The 20,359-nt window shown below is 47.4% G+C and overlaps 1 protein-coding gene and 1 long non-coding RNA gene across 3 annotated transcripts in view; one reads left to right on the plus strand and one right to left on the minus strand.

Moving 5' to 3' along the window:
- Positions 1–795: 795 nt before the first annotated feature.
- On the minus strand, positions 796–4,355 carry LOC118684956 (uncharacterized). Of its 2 annotated transcripts, none has more exons than XR_004979909.2 (2): positions 3,760–4,355; positions 796–3,374 (listed from the first exon to the last, which is right to left on the minus strand). It is a non-coding gene; the product is annotated as an uncharacterized LOC118684956 (long non-coding RNA). The 2 variants fall into 2 exon arrangements; XR_004979908.2 differs by having other exon boundaries at positions 796–3,436.
- MDGA1 (MAM domain containing glycosylphosphatidylinositol anchor 1) overlaps positions 3,231–20,359 on the plus strand; it is a 148,375-nt gene continuing 131,246 nt past the window's right edge. The window contains exons 1-2 of the mRNA XM_036380252.2: positions 3,231–3,288; positions 3,949–4,193. Of these exons, the coding sequence (XP_036236145.1) occupies positions 4,067–4,193 (127 nt within the window). The 5' untranslated portion in view covers positions 3,231–3,288; positions 3,949–4,066. The remainder of the gene's footprint in view (positions 3,289–3,948; positions 4,194–20,359) is intronic.

Below are 20,359 nucleotides of genomic sequence, written 5' to 3' on the forward strand. Positions count from 1 at the left end.
CCACAAGCTGAAGAGATCACCAGGGCCCAGAGATAGTTGCATCATCCCAGGAAAGAATGAAATGACAGACTGCACCAGAGTACAGCATGAAAACATTGACACAGAGATAATTAATGTTCGTGCAACTGGACCTTGGCCTCACAGTGCCTCAATCGCTTCCTGCCTGGTGTCATGCTTTGTATGATTTGCTCTCTTTGAACACAGCAGCTGTCCCAGAGACTGTCTACCTCTTAACAGAGCTGTGAAATATAGGTGATGAAGTATGTATAAATATTTCAGAGACAGGACTCATTTGACAAGTGGGGTCTTGAGAAGTGACCGGAGACACTGACTCCCAGATGGAAAGATGGGACAAATATGTTCTGTGGAAACAGTCAGGGGGGAGGAAAGGCATCCTTCATCTTTGCTTTCTGACAAGTAGAATCACTACAGGGTATGGTTTCCCTATAACAAGTAGCTTGCTTAGCAAGTGTGCATGGGAGTGCTGCCTTGCTGTCAACCACTGGAAACTCCATAATTATGAATGCTATGATTTATTAGGCCTCAAGCAATAATTATTAATTACCTTACTTAGCAAATGCAGTTATGTTCTTGGGTTTTGGCAGTATCTTTTCCTACTCGGAATATACTTTGGCAGTTTACTTTGAAATTCATCTTTCATAAGCATTTGTGCCAGTGAAACATGAGCATGTGCATTGAATACTAACACAAAAAAGGGGTGTGAAGCATACATTTTTTGGATTTTTTTTGACTCATTAGCCAGATATGTAATTCATACTCATTCAAACACCGAGGCACTATTCCATAATTTAATGAGAATCCCTGGAAAAAAAATAATGGAAGGGCTACAAAATGCCACATAAATATCCTTATTTCAAAACTATGCATAGAAAAGAACAAGACTCATGTCTCCACGGTTTTATTTCATCACCACAAAGCTTCCTGGATCTGCAAACATCTCTTCATCTTGTTTTCCTTGGGTTGCCTTCAGCCTGCTTTGTGGAGATGTAGACAATTTTATTTTGTCTCATTATCATCAGCTCCTGCTTCTCCTCATGCTGTGGCAAAGGAGTTGATCCACCTGTTCTCCTGGTGCTGGCTGCCTCCTTCTACCTAGGCACCCTTTATTAATGCTGCAACCACCCAGTGCAGGAAGGATTAAATACTTCTCAGATAAGGGTTTATTGTATTAAAGAATAAATTTGCTCATATCAGGTGCTTTCACAGGTGCCCTGCTCTATGCTATCAGCTATGGAAAAGGCATCTTAAGAGTGTTAAAAACACAGTTTCTTGGCAAATTTCCCCTTAGTTATAGCAAAAAAAAAAATAGCAAAAAAAGAAATACAAAGGAAAAAAAACGTAAATGACTACAAAAACAAACAAGGCAGTTTTGTACTGGTGGTATCCTGATAAGTGATAGAATAGAGTCCAGTGGGAAACTGCTTCCCACGTGCATGGATGCCGGGCACTGGGGGGACGCTGTACCGCTGCTCTCTTCCTGAGGCATGCTTCTGCTTTTCTCTTTCTGACTGAGCGCCGTTTACAATAACTACTTGCTAATTAGGGGCTATATCTATTAATTGCTTGTTTGTTAGAGCATGACTGAGCAACCAGCCGCTCTTTGGGCCATAGTTTTTGATTTTTTTTTTTTTAATTACATTTTCATCCAGGGAGTGACCTGTTCACATGACAACTCAGTGCCTGCCGGGTCCCGCACCCTTGGCCAGCTGCGGCGGGCAGCGGGCGTGGATGCCAGGCCGGGAGCCCCCGGGGCAGCGAGCCAAGCCCACGCGTGGCCGAGACGGGGGCGCGCAGGGACCAGCCCCGAGGAAAAGCCGGAGAGGGCTCGCTGTCGCTAAGGGACACCCGCATCAGCCCTGCCCGGGAGCCCCAGCTGGGCCAGCGCTGGGTTAGAGGCGAGCCGGAGCCGCCTCCCGGGAGCAGAACGCGCCGCTAAGGGGGGTTTCCACGGCGCTGGCTCCGCTTTACGGTCTGGTTCAGTGCTATGGACCCGGGACAGGCACGGTGGGCTCGCCAGCTCGGGGGCGAGCAGGTCTGGGCTTCCCAGAAGCAGCGTTTTATCTCCCTAGCAAAGCAGACGGAGATAGAGATGGTAAAGCAGGGCCCCCGCGTAGCCCGCGCTGCCGGTGGAGATGCTCGGGGCTCTCTCAGCATCCTCCTCCTGCTCCTTCCTCTCTCCCGGGCCCTACGCGGGGGCACGGGGAGCGGGGCATGCACAGGTTCCCCGCTCCGGGTTTCACGAAGGAGCCTCCCCGCGGCTCGGGCCGGCAGCCACGCACCGGGCTGGGCCCGCACAGCACCCCCGCCCCGCCGCTCCCCAGCAGCATGCACAAGGCAGCCCCGCCAGCCTGCAACCTACCCGGGGGGCCCCAAAAACTTTGCTGGCACCAGCGAGCACCAGCACCAGGGAGACACCCCCGAAACCTGCGCTGTCCCCCATCCCTTGGCACCTCATTCAGGTCCCAGCCGGGAGAAGCCGACCTTGCCGCGAGGGTCCTGAGGATGAGAGTACCCCGGACTGACAATCGGTCTCCCGCCCGAAGCAAATCCCTCTTTCTCCCATCCCTGCGGTCTTGTCCATCATTGGGCCGGGGCGAGGCGCGGGGAAGCTCGCGGAATTGGGCAGGAGGCAGGGCTCTCCCCAGCACGCCCGCTTTAATTGGCTCTTTTTTTTTTTCTTTTTTTTTTTTTTTTTTTTTTTTTTTTAGCGAAGGGCAATGAAATGGTGAAGAGGGTGGGGGGGAAACCTGGAAAGCCAACAGAGTAGAAAATCAGGCGCGGCTGGCAGAGCCGGCAGGCAGGAGGGAGGGAGGGAGGCGGCCTCGGGCCAGCCCCGCCGGCAGGGCGCGGGAAGCCCGGGACGCCCCGTCGGGGCTGCCTCGGGAGCGGTGGCGTTCCCGGCAACTTCTGCAGGAGATTTTGGCGCTTCAGGAAACAGCGGTGGGGTAGAGACCTCCCAAGCGGTTTCCAGCTGGCGTCTGGCAGGAGTAGCTCACCTTTGTCCATCTTCTTGTCCCTCATTGCCGGCTACCTTCCAGTTGCAGCCCGTTAGTTCCCACTAGGAGCTCCGGCAGCCGTCGAGGGAGAGAGACACGGGCCCCTGTGCAGCTGCAAATCCTCAGCGAGGCGGGCGGAGCAGGCAAGCACGGAGGCGACGCACCCACACGAGGCTGGCACACAACATCAGGGAAAGTTTTGAAGGGCGAAGGCCCTGGCAGGCTGGGGAGGAGGCGAGGAGAGCCGGGCTGAGCTGCAGGCGCTGCGAGGGTGCGTGGTCTGTCTGCTCCTCGGTTGCTTCTCCCTTCAGGCTGGTTGGGGCGGTGCAGTGCAGCTGGGGGAGCTCTTGGGAGCCGCTTTAAAAAAAAAAAATCCTTCCTGGATTTGATTAATTACAACAATCCCCTCCTCAGAAGATCTGGAAAAGAGGAGCGAGAACACCTATCCCTTCCTCCGCCTTTCAGCAGCTGGCTCCTACCCCCCACCCTCGCTTCCCCCCTTTTTCTCCACCTCCTTCTCCTTCTCCCCGTCCGCTCCAAGGGCTGCGGCCAGAGCCTCGTCAGGAGGAGGGAGGGTGAGGACTCACTCAAGTTGGCCCCAGTTGGCAGCACTTCGGGCAGCGCGGGACTGGGGCAGCGCTCAGCAGCTCCCGCGGAACAAAGGAGCCCGGGCTGGCCCGGTTCCTGCTCCCGCCCTACCCGGTGCCGGCCCGGGTGCCCCCGGGCTGGCCTTTCCCCGTACCCCGAGCGCGGGTGCGGCTGCCTGTTCGCCTGGAGATCCTCGAGCAACCTGGAGAGGGGAAGCGGGAAGCGGTACTCCGCGTTTCTGCCCTCCTGCCTCCTTCTCTGGCTCTCTCACTCCTTTCTTTCTTTCTTTCTTTCTTTTTCTTTTTTTTTTTCCTTTCTCCTAAATTTTAAATTTTACCCCCAGGTGGCCCCTGTGTGGGGGGTCCCTTCCTCCGCCCGAGGGGCGCCGGTGCCCGGCGCGGAGCGGGGCGCATGGGGCGGCGTTTCAGGAGGCTTTCGGCTGCTCCTCGCTCCCCCGCCGGATGCTGCCTGAGCTGTTTTGGCTGTTTTTCTTCGCCGGCGATGAAGGCTCTGCCTTGAAGATGGACATGATCTGTTTTTTATTCCTGTCTCTGGTGCCGGTGTACAGCAGGGGACAAGGGGTGTACGGTAAGAGACGCTGTCGCTGTTTGCGAGGGAGGGGTGGGGGGCGAAGGCGCAGACGGCGGCGGTGGGATCAAAGTTAAAAAGCACCTGCAGGAGAAAGTAAATGATGCCGCCGAACCTCGCCTCAGCCTGAGCGGAGAGACTGACGCAGCAATAGGGCTTCCAGCGCCTGTAGCTACTTCATAATTTCTCGCCGTAACCTCTGGCCGCCTCCCATGTACGAGTCCGCCGCGATGGCACGGAGGGAGCCCGGCGGGACCGCCGCGGGGGAGCGGCTGGAGCCCCGGCCCTGCCTCCCCGCTGCCACCCGCCTCGCGTGGGGACGCCGCGCTGATGCCGGCGGGGGCGGCTCTGGGAGCACCTCCGAGTTGCCTTTTCTTTGGGGCAGGGGGAGGACGGAGGATCCCTTCTCGGCGATGCGCTTGCGGGTTTCCTTGCTCTCAGGAGCACGGGCACGGGGAAGCAGGGAGAAGGGCGTGCGGGCTGCCCGCTCTCGTTCCCTGCCTGCCGGGGGCTGCCCGCTCCCGCCGCCGGCACGGCTCCGCCCGGCTCGGCTCCCCACGGCCGGGCTGCCCGGGGGGACGAGGCGAGGCTGGTTTTGCACCCTGTGGAACTTCGCGGCTGATTTTCTTCTTAAGGTGATGGAGATGGGTGGGTGGTGGTCTGTGGCAGGGCTGATGCCGAGCTGCTTGATATTTTTTTTTCCCTTTTTACTATTATTATTTTTGTATTTACGGAGCTTACTTCCTCTCCTTGTTTGCAGGCAGGGTGGCAAATGGCGAGCTCGGGTGGTCTCCTCGGGAGAGGTTTGGCTCCCGCAGCCCCTCAGTGCGAGGGCAGAGGCGGGGGATGACGCCCCGTGCCGCCGAGCACAAGCCCCGCGCTGAGAGAACACCCGGGGTTTACTTTAGCCAGACGTGCAGCCCCCCTTTCCCTCTCCCAGCCCCCTCTGAATTCTTGCTTTACAAGATCTGCATTTCCAATACACTGGGAAAAAATAAATAAAAGCAACCCACAAGACTTGTCTCTCATAACAAGCCGGCTTTATCTTGGCTTACAACTCAGTTGTGCGTTGCTGTTAAGTCCTTCTGGAAGGCATGCCACTGCCTCTAACAAGCCAAGCTCTCTGAGCTCTGAAGAGAGACCCCAGTGAGAGAGTCCAGCCCCCCCGCTCCCTCTTTTTTAACAGCACGCAGCCAGTCTCTTGTGTGAGCTCTGGCAAAGATCAGTTCAGTCTCACTGACTATGGGTAAGTCTTTGTAGGTCACTTTTTAATGATGTATTTCTTTAATGGAAACAATTCCTCCTTTCTCCTTGAAGACTGGGATGTTAATTTGAGTTTGGGTCTGTTTTGTAAAATAACCATTTTAAATAGAGAGTGTTCAGCTTCCTTTATTTTTTTCTTTCTTCTTCTCAGTATTTGTGTTTTGTTCTCCCAGTCTGTATATCCAGACAAAAATTCTATGACCCTTGAAACGCTGGAAAGATGAGAGTAGAATGAGTTTGTGGTACAGAAACCTGGTCAGGGCATATAATTTTATCTTTTAAAACAGGTACTCTGCTTCTAGCTGAACTTTTATTATTTCACATCAGTGTTTTTGCTGTCAGTTGCTGTAGAATGGACTCACTGCCTAGGATTGTAGCAAGAGGGACAGAGCTTAAAACCAGGTTTGCTTGATTGTGCTTTAGAGGGTTGCCTGTTGTATTTTTTCATACACTTCAGTGAACTTGCATTTGACAGAGTTGCTGCTATTAGATCTTCAGAATAACTTACTGATGTTTTTGTCTTTTTCTCTCAGAGAGAGATTGAAGAAGCTGTGTACAAAAGAAAGCACAGATGCACACATACACTAAGATGAAGGCATCCTTTTAAGCCAAAATGGTCCACTATTTCTATCTGTTCTCTTAACTACACAAAGGGGAAATCTAGTGTCTTCCTTCCTCTTCCCACCCCTGCCTCTTCAAACTATCGAACAACAGGAGCGTTAATGCGCAGTTGTCGCTGAGTGCAGCCCAGAGCAGTGTCTCGTGGAATCAGCACGCTGCAAACTTGGACGGTGACTAATAGTTTTCATATTGTCCTCACCAATTCTGCCTTCAGTCCACTACCCTGGGCTGATTTTATGCCTTCTGCAGCCAGCACTGTTTCTTTGGATGTGAGGTTGCTGTTGCTGATGGCTCAAGCAGAGCTGGATTAATATTGTTATATGTGCAAGGATAAATAAAAAGCAGGATTAGAAATTAGTCCCACTGCCCCCCCTCCACTTGGGTTTTTCCTCTGTATTGGTCTCTTGCCATAGCTTTAAGCTGTACTTCAGCATTCTGTGTTGTGAATGTCAATCTCATGTGGCACCTAATGTAAAAATTATGGGAACTCATGTGTCACGGTTCAGATCTCTTTTCCTGCCTTTGCCTATTGGCAGTGGAGACTGGGGGAGGCATCTATATGGGTCTATAAATATATTTTACTTCAGCAAATCTCCTGAGATTAAATCAGATTAAACAAGATAAAGTATCCATGTGATGTACCCTTTAAATAATACACCCACATGGATGCACACAAAAGACCTCTGTCTGGGAGAGCAGAGTCGTTGGAGAGGTTTATTGAGATGAATGGTATAAATAAAATGTGGATAAGGGGGGTTCTAGGAAAGAAGCATTTGCAATTGAGGTGCAATTTAATTAGGAGTCAAGGTGCTTTTTGCCTGCTACCTGAAGAGGCTTGTTATATAAATTGGCATTTGTTGTAATGACTGAAGTGTGTCTGAAACCCTCTTCTCATTAGCTGATCCCATTCTTTCAGCCTTGTTTGTTGCAGTGAGACAAGGCTGGCCTGATGGGGAAGGCAATTCAGCAGGCTGCCAAGAGGCAACTTTTATCAGCCTTTTGTGGTAGCCTATTTCCCAGACTGCATGTGCTTTTCAGTCCTGGTGTGTTAATGCTGCTGGTCAAGATGAGAAGCCAACCGTAATAGATCTCTAGAAAATGTCAAAATTGAGGAGGAGGAGGAATGAAGAGGTAAGGAGACAGGGGACTTGCCCTTCAAGGCTTGTAGTTATCAACACTTAAAGACTGTAAGTTAGACCGAGAGGGGAGGATCGGGGCGTGGTGGTGGCATTCAGAGGGAAAAGCATGCCTCTTGCCTCCCACTCTGCTTTCTAGGTTCCAGGACTTGGGTAGCTCTGGTTTGGTGTGCACAGTGCTGCTGCTGTGCTTGCTCCATGTGCAGTGTATAATTAACATTACTGGGTTGTCTTGCAATTAGCACAGTCCCACTGATCAGCAGCAGCCTTTCAGGCAGAATAAGAAAGTGGGATGTTTTGTCCCCTGCCTCTCCTAATTCAACTGCAGAAAAGACATTGTAGGAATGGGCATCACTGTGTGTGGTGAGGGGCTACATACAGCAAGGTGATGGAAAGGGAATGAAAGGAAATGTTTAGGTTGGGCAGCAAGGAAAGCTGCCTGGCACCATGATCAGAGGGACTGGATGGGCTGCACTTGAAACTGGTGGGGTGAAGCACTTGGAGTGTCAGGTAGTCCTGCCCTGCCTTTGGAGGTGGGGAATAAATGACCTGTTGAGGCTCTTTGTTTTAAGAGACACCATCACATTGAATCATCCCTGAGATGCTACTACAGACATAGCAAAAAAACCCCCAAACTAGTTGAAGACTGTTTTCTTGTGTCTGTGATGGAGGAGTGTCATAGTAAAACATGTCTGGTGTTTAGGCTATAAACATCCACACTTTTCATTTCATGTACACATGACATGATTTTTTTCCTGCTCCTTTTACCTGTTGTTTTTGTTTGTTTGTTTGTTTTTTAAAGTAAAAACACTTTTCCTAGAGTTTTTTTTATCATAGACTGTCCCACACCCTCTTGCAACCTTTATGCATCCATATCTTCTGCTGACAGGGGCACAGGCACTCTAATGTCACCTGGAGCCTGCTGATCTGAGTCCATCCCTCTCACATGCCTCTGCCTAGAGCTATTTTGCCAGCAGTAACAGGGGGCCAAGACATGAAGCCCTTCAAGTACCTTGCTGTCATCTCAGTGCACCCTGTGTCTTCAGAAATGGCTGAAGAGATTGCTGGCAAAAGGAATGATGCAGCTGGCTCCTGTGAGCCACTTCTTGGCTGGTTGTGTTGGGAAAATGCAATGCTTGAGCACAGTGGCCCTCCAAACTAAATACATGTGTGTGTGTGTGTGTACACATATATATATATCTGGATGTACACACATTCTTTGTGCTCAATCATTTCTCTTTGCTGTCCAGCTCTTAAATCTGTGTTGGCCTAGGCTGTATAGTCTTTTGAGGAATGAGTTTTCTAACTGCAGTGCTATAGGACTAGTTTCACCAATGGACTGGGTTGGTCCAAGATTTGCATAGTTCTTGATCAGCTCTTATAGGTCAAGGCATTAAATCTGTCCAGCCTCAGAATACTTTGCTGTTCTTTAGTTGTAATGTGTCAGATTTACTCTTCTGTGACACTAGAGCCTCTGGTTTTAGGTCAGGTCAGTAGCTTCACACACCAGATAAGCCCTCAATTGACTTTAATATGCAGTTCTAGAAAACTGACATTATCCTCTTGACAGGTTGTTTGCAACTTGCTGGATGAAGTCAAAATATTTCACTATAGGTGTCATCAGAAACCACCATCCTATGCTAATTTTTGTGGGAACATGAAGACAGATGTTGAATAATTTGACATGAGCAGCACAGCTTTTAAAATTATCACCATGTCAGGTTCACACTGGAGTTTCTGATATATATATATATGATTTCAGATGAGTTTGAAAGAGGGGGGGAGGTAGGTGTAGTAAGTGACTCCCAGTAAGTGGAAGATGCAGCAGAAGATGGCCCTGGAGGTTCAAGACAGTAATTCAGCTGTGGCAGTAAGGGGTGCTGTGCTGCTGAGGCTGCTGTTCTTATTTTGAAGTAAAGATAAAAATGATTTCCATGCTGGTAACTCAGGGATCTTGTGACACTTCCCATCAACCAGAAGCCCTACAGTTTTGCCTGTGTTTTGATGAGTTACTGCTATTCTGCTTGCTTGAATAGTGTGGTTTCAGGCTTCCAGTCCCTCCCTCCATACACACTGTGCTCTCTTGGTTCATTAAGCATAGTCTATTAACATTAAGCTAAGAACCATGCCTGCATGGCTATGGCTTGTTATCAGGAGGACAGAGGGGGGTGGGGGAAAATTGCCTTCTGCCCAGTGCCAGTGTGCTGATAAAAGCAATAGAGAGAGATACATTTCTACTTGTGAAAGACAGCTTGGGGTGGAAGGTGTTTCTCACTCTTTTCATGGAAATGTCCCAAACCCTACCTGCAAAAGGCTTCTCTAGGTGGCATAAGGTAAGTCCACAGACAACTTATTTGTGTGTTAGGTCTGCAGAGACAGTTCATAGGTAAAATTCTCATCAGGTGGGATGTTGGTGTTTTTTGTGCAGAGGAGTTGCTGTGTTGTGTTGTCAGAAGGGGCTGTGCTTTGCTGTGGGGAAGATGAGCCCTCTAGACAAGAGACAGTAGATAATGTTAGTTTGTTCTTGGAAAGGCTGTGGGTGCCCACATCTGGTGATACAGTATGTGTTTCTTTAGGCCATCCCTGGTAGCCCAGGAATGCTGGGCTACCATATCTTAGGTATGCTGAAACTGTTAAGAAAACTTTGAGACCATTTCTGTTCTTAAGCAGTCAAGGTGAACACACCACGTGCCTGTGTCCCAGACACTTTCTGCTGATCATTATCCTCTGATGTGGTACAGGTTTAAGTTCAAGAGGGTAAAATGTGCCAGTGTCCCCTGAGCTTGTGGAGGAAAGGGGAGAGCTATGACATTGACACCGCACATCTGGGGAGGCCTTCAGGATCTACCAGAGAGAGTGATGTGTTGAGAAGTGGAGAAGGAGAATTTGTGTATTTTATGTCTCTCTGCCCATGTTACACTGCTGAGATCTCTTCTCTGGTAGGATCCAAAGTACTTCAATTTGAAAAGAAAAAGAGCTCTCATCTGTCCCTCATTTGGGGAAGGTGACTGAAGAAACAACAAAAGTTTTTTTCTTATAGCTGAGCACTTGCCTACTGTTTAATAGAAGAAATTAAATGTGTGACAGTCCATGGAGCTGAGACTCAGAAGTGCTGCATTAAAGAGCTACGAAAGAGCTCGAGGAGTGGAGGAGGAGAGGAGATCCTGGGCTACAGCTGATCTGGTCTCAACGAAGTTCAAGCGTGAGAAGGGCTGTTACCACCAGGTTAGCTGGGACAGCACATGATGGGAGGCCGAGAGCCTTTGTGCCCAGTGTCAGGCGTTTCTCGGAACGAAGGTTTAGACTCCCGCTTATTTTCTGTGACTTCTGCCCACGCAGAAAGCGCCGCCGCAGGCGGTTCCTGCTTCCCCTCCCACCCGAGGAAGAGGCTGCCCGTCCTTCCCCGTGCTGCCGGCGGCTCCCCCGCCGCTGTGGCTGCGGAGCACATCTGGCGGCGGGACGCGCCTCCGCCGCTGCCCGGCAGAGGGAGGCGGTGCGCGGCCCCGCCGGGGGTGCCGGCCCAGCGCCCCTTTCCCGGCAGAGCGGCCGGGATTTCCTCGGGACACGCTCCCGCCTGGGCGGGCCGGGCGCGGCACCGGTGCCGGGGGCGCCCGCAGGCGGCTCTGCTTCCCGGGGCCCTTCCCTTCGGGCGGGACCCCGCTGTCCTCCTGTCCTTCTTCCCGGTGGCTGTGGGGAACGAGCGCCCGGGATGGAGCTGCCGCGTCCAGGTTTTGGCGCTGGCTGCCTGCGTGTGGCTTTGTGTCTGTCCCGCGTTTGTTTTGGGATCTGTAGCTCTGTCAAACTGTACCCAAGCACTACATAACCACCCCACCCCCCGGGTATTTTTTTACCATTTCCTCTTTTTTGTTTATTTTCTCTCTCTCCTTCCACTTTCTCCTGGATTATGAATGTGCTTTTCTTCCACTCCTTCTTGCCCATTTCCAAACAAAGATTTTTCAAAAGAGTGAGTGCAGGCCTCTTAAATCCCTCATTAGGTTTTCCCTTATTTTTTTTCTTTTCTTATTTTTTTTTCCTTATCTGTGTAGTTGTGGTTTGGGGCCTTGTTTTGTTTTGTTTTGTTTTGTTTTGTTTTGTTTTGTTTAGGCTTTTGTTTGGTTGGCTTTTGTTCTCAAAAAGGTAGGATTGAAGCAATCTGAATGGATATGAGGGAAGAGAGATACACAAGTATGGCCTTGCTCTGGGAGAAGAAGAAAAGACAGCAAGGTGATGTCTGACTATTGGGCTTTATAAACCTCTGTTGAGGTCATTAGTGCTGTGATATATCTGTAGCCTTGGTTCTGTGATGCAGCAGAGCTGAGTGGCCCACAGCAGAGGTATGGAATTGATGCTGGTTCTTTGGCCCTTGAAAAACACGGCTAATAGGGGCCCTAGCCTAGAGCAATGGTGTCTTCTGAGCATTGTGGCTACCTGCAGGGAGTTCTTTGCACCACTGTACTTGCCACACTCTATCCAAGGTCAGCTTCTAACTAAAGTTTTCGTTTTAATGCCCAAATGCTATGGCCTGTGGCTGGGAAAATAGACACCTAAAGTTAACCAGGGAAGTAGAGAGGCAGCTGAATAGAAATAATTAGATCTTTAAATTTTCCATTTGTTCTTCTAGACTAGGTGATGTGGTTACTCCAGTGTGTGCTTGTGAGTGTATTCCCAAAGTGAAGAGAGAGCTTTATGGTTCTAGTAATGCTTGAACTCCTCTGAGAAGGATGCTCCTTCTGCAGAGCACTCAGTGTTCTCAGTATTGTGCTAGCAAGGAACAGCTGTGTAGACACAGTTCTGTATTTCAGTGGTTGTGAACAGAGCAGGACAGCCCACTGGGGACAGCTGTTGTGCTGGAGTGGCCTGGTGATGTGAAGTCACCAGCTCTGCTCTGTGAGCAGGTCATGGCTCTGTGCTGGGCTGCAGACCTCCAGGGAGAGGGTGCATCGAGGCGGCAAGCAGGGACCTTGAGCAGCTTTTATTGCTCTAGCCAGCCTCTTGCTTCCTTGTGGCTCCTTTTTCACTCCTGCTGCAAATCACTCATGGCTGTTACCCTTTGCTTTAGCTTGCATAAGGGAGACACCACCAGTGTAACTAAAAATCCTCCTGGCTGTGATCTGTTGGCTTGTGGTTTGTCTCCACTGTGAGCTGTAACATAGGACAAATGGCATCCAGATACTTTTGCTGGGTTCCTGTAAATGGAAATGGCAGGGTGAGGATAGCAATTGACAAAGGTGCAGTAAGAACGGCAGTTTCTGAAGACAAATAAGCAAATGTTGCCTATAGAAGAACTGACAAAACATTGAAAGCTGAAGTCAAGCTGTGAGAAAAGCTTTAGGATGTCTGCAGGTGGACATTTAATATAAGAGTAACTGCTTGCTATTGCTGCTCCTGTTTCAGAAGGAAATGGTCCTTCACTAATTAGCGTAAATTGTTTTAAAGTAAATGTGGATGGGAATCTTGTGCATCTCTTGTGTGCCTTTGTGATGAAATAAAAAGGAAAAACAAAGATGTGATTCAGACAGATGTTTGAGAAACATGTCAAAATGGGTTTTGCTTACAAATACTGTTTCACCTTCTGGTGCTTGTTGCATGCCTTGCATAGCAGAAAAAGACATCTGTAGACTTAGAGTGAAGAATGAGTGTCTTTTCCTAAGTTTAATAAATGGATTATTCTGACTTGGAGCATTTCTCAAAATAGCAGAACTGTGAGAACTGGAGGCTCATAAAAGTAACCTGAGCAGCAAGAGCCAGCTGGTGATGGGATACAGAATTCCCCTGCCAGTCATGTGAATACAGGTGGGGTGCTAAGAATATTTAACTGGTAGGGGCATCTGCAGTTGATAGACCTGAAAATCCCTCTCACAGTGTACATATAGGATTCCTTGTGGGCTTATGTGTCTCCCATCCCTTTAATATCTATGAGCTTCCACCTTTACAATGCTTCTGTTGCCTGGTTATTCCACTCTGCATGTGGGGAAATGAGATGGAGATAAAGTGATTTGCCGATGGCAGAATGGAGAATCGAACATCAGCAAAGTTTTAACCATCCTTTTCTCTCTGGTAAGGTGCAGTTGGTATTAAGTGCAATCCCTGTGGCTGATAGATCCAAGGTAAATACATCCTAAAAAAGAGGGCATAAGCCATTGAAAATAGGCTCTGATCCAGTTATTGCTGAATCAAGCTTATTTAGTAAGAAAACAAAACCATGTTTTGTCATTCACTACCAATTTAGCTCATCTTTGGCATGGGTTAGAATTTCTTTTAGGACACCCTTTGGAGGTCTTCTAGAAGTTGAGCACCAGAGATACAGAAATGTTTCATTTGTGGGTACACACATCACTTTGCTGTGCTTGGATCTGCAGAAGGATCAGTTTTGGAAACTGTTGACTCACTGCAACAATTTAAATTATTTTGCACTTGATCAAAGAAGCAGTATTTCTTGCTATGGAAAATTTCTGTCATGAATGGAGGAGGTTAAATGACTATTGATGGTACCTAGTGGAAAGACAGAAAGGCTGTGTTTGCCATGAAGGAGCAAAGATTTGGGATGGGAAGAAAAGCAGGTACATGATTAGGGACAGTGCCTAGGACAAAGGAGGAGTTGTGATATCAAGTGTTATGACTCTAAAATATGGCTGGGTGCCAGAGCAGAGCACAGCTTTCGAAAAAGCGAAAGGGATATATGAGTATTCCAACACATTTTGTCATTTTAGGTATGTGCTAAACCATATTCTTAGTTTTCTTATGAGTATGAAGACAGAGAGAAATTTCTAGTGTTTGTTTCCCAAATGCTAATGAAGACCAAAAGGACCTGGCGTCAGTGGTATTTGTTTGACAATTTGACTTACAGTGCACACACACTAACGCCTCCGGAGAAGTAGGACTGCGACTTGTGAGTGCACTCTTGAGCTAACTTTGAATTCACAATTTTGGTTCCTGGTGGCAGTGCAGCAGTAGCAGCATGGAGCTCAGCCTGGCCTGTGCTCCAGCCCCTCCTGCAACATCCTGAGTGAGCCCCATGGTGTGTGCTGAGCCCCTGTGCCTGGGGTCACCTGGCAGTGACGTGCTGTGCTTGGCCCCTTGATAAATAAACTCTGGGGCACCTGCACTAGGTCCATGCTTCCTTTGGGTTGCAGTGAGAACAAGTAGAGTCAACTCAACTCCTGCTTGTGCCACTGCATGAGAATCTTGTAAATCCAACTAGCTGGCTTATTGGGGGGGGGCAGTTGGAAGTTTGATGGCTGCAGCAGCTTAGCTGCTGCAATCCCACAGCTGCAAACTCCAGCAAGACAAATGCCAGGGGTCTTCTTGATCTGGATGTCTTTCAAGCAAGCACAGATGCAGGAGTGTAAACTGGCTTAATGCAGTTTGCTGCATTAAGTGGTGAAAGAGAACCTCTGAACAGCAGGTCTGGAATTAATCTTTAATTTTGAAAAGCTATTTCTGAATAACTCCTTGCACAGACAAGCCCTGCATTTAGCTGTGATTAAGTTTCTAAATTGTTTTTTCAAAATAGGATAGTCAAGCTCCTGTACTGTGTCGCTGCATATGAAGATGTTACCCATAGAAACTAAGCCCCAGCTTTGGTTAAAATAGCACAATAATAGTTTGTGTTCTGGCTGGTCAAACGATAAGCAGCTCAGCACTTTCATCCTTATTTCAGCAGAAAAATGCAATTGACTGTAGAGAATGACTGTTTACTATGATGTGCATGATTAATACCATAAATCTTTCATGTTGGGATGTTGGGTGAGAGGCATGAATATCACCACAACAAATTGAAAGAAGCAATTTGTTATGTATTTGTGGTTGGTAATCAGGCTTGGAACTCCATGTAGAAGAAGAAATTAGCCAGAGTGAATGTTAGTTACTGAAACCAGAAACCACTCTGGCATTTGCTAAGCCTTGGCAAAGATGCCATGCTGATTTTTGCAGATCACAATGAGCATATGTACCTACTTGTGGCTGATGGTTATTCCAAGTGGCCAGCAGTAGTGTGTGTGCTACTTGACAAACAGTTCTGCTTCTTGGATTATCATGGAGACATTTCAAAGTATGTTTGCAGCATATGGCTTGCTGAAGGAGATGGTTTTAGATAGGAGACGTTGGGTAAACGACAGTAGATCAGCTGCTTATCACTCAGCTTCAGTTGGGTCAACAGGGCATTTTGAGCAGACACGTAAAAGAGCAGCAGAGAAAAATGAGGAACCAGCCCCATGTCACAGCATAGCAAACTTGGTTTCCTTGCATAGAACAGTGTGCTGTAAAGCTCCAGCAGAACTGATACTAAGAGACAGAGGTTAATTCAAGAATTACATTTGATTGTCTCAAAGCAAGTCTAGAGGAAGCAGTTAGTGAGGATGCTGGGGGAAGGAAACCATGCTTATGAGCTTTTTGCTTGCTCTAAATCAAAACTTTGCAGAAGGAGGAAATGGTAAAATGCCAAAAAGTACTAGGATCTATGATGTGCTTGGTGAGGTGGACAAGGAAATGAGAAGGAAATGTTTCTAGCTATTGCTGGATGTAAAAAAAAAAAAAAAGAAAGAAAAAAAATAAAAAAAGAGAAAAAAAGAGAAAGAAATGGATGCTGTTGATAGTGTGTAAGTTTGAGGAATGAGAATATTTCTTTCTTTCATTGATCTCACGATAATACCCATAACATTGTTGCTATTGAAAATGAAGGATTTTAAGGGCAAGTGAGAGCTGCCATCCCCATCAGGCAGAAGCCTTCCCTGAACAGGATTGCACATCTGCCAGAAAGCAATAGCTGTAAGTTCAGGGTCATGTAAAAGGGGTTTTATCTTAGCACCTCCATTGCAAGAAAAAGGGGGATAAATGTAGCATTTGTGTATGTAATTCTAGACACTTTTTTTTTAGGGTCCCAGGTGCTCTGGGAGCAGCACTGTTGTCTGTGGGTAAGCACACATAGGTGACACCAAGGCTGAAGCCCAAATCCCAGGGTGGTGTCAAATGGGTGGTAGTTTGTAATTAAGAGGATCAGTTGCTGAACTAACTGATTTTTCCTGTAATGTTTTTCTCCCTCTTTGTCTGATCCAGTGAGTCATTGTAGTTAGTTTTGGAGGCATGTTTGGCTGATTGGATTTTTGTTGATATCTTAGCTCTCATATGTGCTTTGTCACACCTGCTCACCTTGATGACACAGATGACTTTTTATTTGTTAGCCCAGAAGTGATGCTGCTGTGGGGGTGTGAGCAGGCAGCCCTTGTGCCTGTGATCTGCCAGCAAAAGCTGCTGGCCAAACTCTGACTCAAGCCTCTGCTACTGCCTGACCAGGGGAAATGCTTGAGTTTCCTCAGATCCTCAGGGAAAAAAGACATTAGAAAAATGAAGCAGGGTGGAGGAAATCTTAGAGGATTCACTTTCCTGTATATAATTTTTGGCTTTGCTGTGCTACTCCTGTAGATAGCATTTTCATTCTAAGACAAGGGAGTTAAATCCAACTGAGCTGTTGCTCTCATAAAAATGCTGGCCTAAAATGCTGCACATAATGACTTGGATCCTGTTGCTGTCACTCTTTCTTTATAACATTTTTATTTTAAAGACTTTAGTGTAAGCCAAGTAGAAGAAAACCCCAAAACATAGCAAGCAGAAACAAATAAACTCACTTTAAATCACAAAAAAGTTAAAATCTGTTTGTTTCTTCTGCCCTTCTGCTTGTGCGGATGGAAAGTGGTGTGCCATTTGTCTGCCTCAGACAGAGGTTTTGGAGATGAAGTTGCTGATTTCAGTGAGGTGATTTCATCAGGATATGAAGGGAGGGGGCACAGACAGGGCAGCCACAGTTTCTGTGTGGTGTCCTGCCTTAGTAGTTTACAGTTTTCCTGGACATCTGATTTTTTTTTCCCCCACCCCATCATCATTAAATTTTCACTTAAAACATTTTTAAACTTCAGTTTAGTTTCCACTTGGCTGATGTTTCCATTGGTGAGCATCTTTTCATCACTGCCTGGTTGCTGTGGTCACTGCTCTGCTGTCTCACTCAGGCACTCCCTGAGCTGCTGCTGGAGAACCTGCCCACAGATCTGTCATCAGAGCTGAGCCCATCCTGGAGAGTGATCCCCCTTCAGAAAGTGTGCTGGCTTTGTCTAACCAGAGTGCAGTGCCTCGAGGCTTGGCTTGCCAGGAACGTGCTGCCAGAGAGGCCAAGCGCTGTAATCATCAGTTTTTGGATCTGCTTTCTGAGATGGTCATTTCTGCAGGGGGATTTCTTGTTTCTCATGGCTTGAAAAGTGTCTGGGCACTTGGATTTCAAACACCACTACTCTGGAGGACTTGGATTGTGCTTGTGATTATTCCAGAATGGGATATATATTATACTTGAACTACAGAGCTTAACTCTCTGCAAGTCATGCCCTCACTACCATTGGCCAGTCTGGAATAATGGGAAAAGCAGTCTTTCCTACCCCAAGAGTTTTTTGTCTCTTTTATCTGATATGTGATGCCACTCAAATATCCTTTTCTAGTTACTGCAAGCTGTCTCTCCTTGATGTTTTGAAGTGAATTGGAAGTAGCTGGCAAGAGTTATTTGGATTTCTTTTTATTTTCTCCATCCTTTGCTTTCCCACAGGATTTTTATGCCAGAATAAGAGGAAGTTTTCCTTTCTATTGCTTAATTGTATTACAGTTGTTGAAGTTTTTTTCTCCTTGCCTTTGTCACCTATGTTTGTTCCCTAACTTTTCTGGTGTCCTTAAACAGTGTAGCTAGAAGGAAGGGACATAAATAGAGCTGGTGTTCAGGATCTCACTTTGTTTTGGAGATAAGGGCCTGCAGGCGGGGAATCTTAGTCCCATTGTCAGCGCTGTCTTCCCATCTGCCTTCTCTCTTTCCTCAGTTCCTGTTGCTTCACCTTTGGAATTCTTTCTGAATTCACAGTACTTAAAATAATACTTGTTTGAACAATAAAAAATGTATTAAAGGGGTACATTATTTTAAATACACATATTGGCTCTGGGAGAGAGGGGTTTGCAAAGGAGGGGACTGTATGCTTTCGCACATAAAATGAGTATGTCAACAAAATCCTGCAAGAGGTCTGCAACAGAAGAAAACCCTTTTCCCCTGCTTCCTGCGTACTAATTCCAGATACAATGGAAATTCCTACAGCTGAAGCAGCAGCAAAGAAAACCCAAGTGATGCCTTTATGCTGAGTTGCAACACTGAAGGCAAACAGCAGCTGGAAGCTTGGTTTGATCTTTCTGCATGAATAAGATTAAATAGCAGGCATGGTGCTCATGAGGGGTATTTTCCTGACCCTCTTCCACAAAGCTTTTGAGCACTTGTGGAGAAGCACAGAATGTCTTCAGCACCTGCTAAAGGAATGGTGACTGGAAAGCTCAGCACAGCAGAGGAATAGCTGAGAAAGACCTAGGAATAATGTGTTTAGATTGCCCTGCTGACCAGAGTGGATGGACTTCTCTGCTGTGTCTATGTCTCTCCTTTCTGTTAATGTTTTTGTATTTATTTGTACACTTTTGACATTAAATGTCTCATCTCACTGGGGTGAGAACCTGGCCTGGTGGTTGTGAGGGAGCTGGGGGTCTGGGCTCAAGGGCTCCTGGGTCTCTTGGGGACTGTGGGTGAGATCAGCTGTAATCTGAGGCAGGGCTAAAGTCTTCCAGGGCTGCTTCTGTAGCCACAGCAGCAATCTCTGCTGTAGTGTTTGATGGTGTGAGCTTTTGTCACTGCTTCCATTTTAGAGCAAGAGTGAGAGAGCAAACTTACTGTCAGCTGCTTTGTTTTGTTTTTTTTTTCTGTCAAATAGCTTTTCAGATTCCCAGTGCTCCCTTATTCTGACTTCCTTCCCAGAGACTTCTTTCCAGCTTCACCTTCTTCCTTGTCCAACTAAATGTGTTGATTTACATGCACAAATTCATGTAAAGTTCATGATATTCCTAACACAGGCATTATTGCTGCTGTTGCCTTTATTTTATTTAAAAAAATGTTTTTATTGCCTTTTTTTTGGGCAGATACATTCCCACATCACTTATCCATCATCTCATCACCCTCCAAGAAGAAGTGTGGGCTCTAGGTCTGTGAGTGCTTCTGGAGCTGGTGTGTCTCCCGTAGCACTGCCCTGCCTGGAGGGGCTCAGCTGGGCCAGGTTACCTCTCAGCCCAGTGCTGATGCTGGAACAAAGCCAAAACTCAACTTCCACATGTTCCAGGACAGCTAATGTTCATTGCAGCTGGATCAGTGTGTTGTTTTTTCTTGGGTAACCAGTGAGCAATACATCCAGATCTGCAGTTCTGCTGCAGCAGCTGGGGCTGCTTGGGTTGAGTAGTGATAAGTGCAGTTCTTTTTGCTGGAGAAAAGAGTTGCATGAGGCTCTCACCTACTTAAATCATAGAATGACCATCCTTTTTTATCTTCCAGGAGTCTCAGGAATGTGACCTTTCCCCTTTCCTGGCTGCTCTGTTCTTCCTCCCCAGTGTTTGGAGGCTCTCCCCGGGGATCGTGCAGCCCCTGGGAGGGCAGCAGCCAGGTGCTGTGGATGAGCAGTGCGGCTGCAGGCACTGCAGCAAAGGCATCGCTCATCCATTTGGGAATAACTGCTTTTGTCTCTGATAATCTGCTAGATTTCTCTAGAATCCCTGCCTGGGGAAAGCTGTGACATTTTGTGTTGTGTTGGGAGCTCTGTGGCCACCTTCCCAGAAGCTCTTTCTGCGTTTTATGGTCCTCAAGGAGGGATATGGTAGAGTAACTTCCTACTGGGGAAAATCAACACTGTAAACAGAGCAAGGAGGGAAATATATGTTTGTTTTTAAAGGAAAAAAAGTTCTGTTTCTTTGTGACTCAGCTTGCAGCTAGTTAATGGTAATTTTCCATTCCTCTTCAGTTTTTCTGGGAGATAGCAAGGTCCAGAGATATAAATCTGTGGAGATTTAAATCTCCACCAAAGTTAAGGGAATTGAGGCCTCAGTCTGAATCTCAGTGTAAAGGACTGACAAAAATTGCTGCTGCCTGGATTTCAGCTTGGTTTAGAGGCCCTAAACCATAAAAACCCTCGTTAATTTCTGATAGCATCTGCAATAATGGAACAAATCTTAAAAATCAACCAAACCAAACCAAGTAAGTCAGAAGTCCTGACTTACTGACTACTTCCAGTAGTCAGACTAACAAGTCTGATGTCC

Source organism: Molothrus ater, chromosome 3, assembly GCF_012460135.2.
Source record: "Molothrus ater isolate BHLD 08-10-18 breed brown headed cowbird chromosome 3, BPBGC_Mater_1.1, whole genome shotgun sequence".
In the NCBI taxonomy this organism is placed as follows: domain Eukaryota; kingdom Metazoa; phylum Chordata; class Aves; order Passeriformes; family Icteridae; genus Molothrus; species Molothrus ater.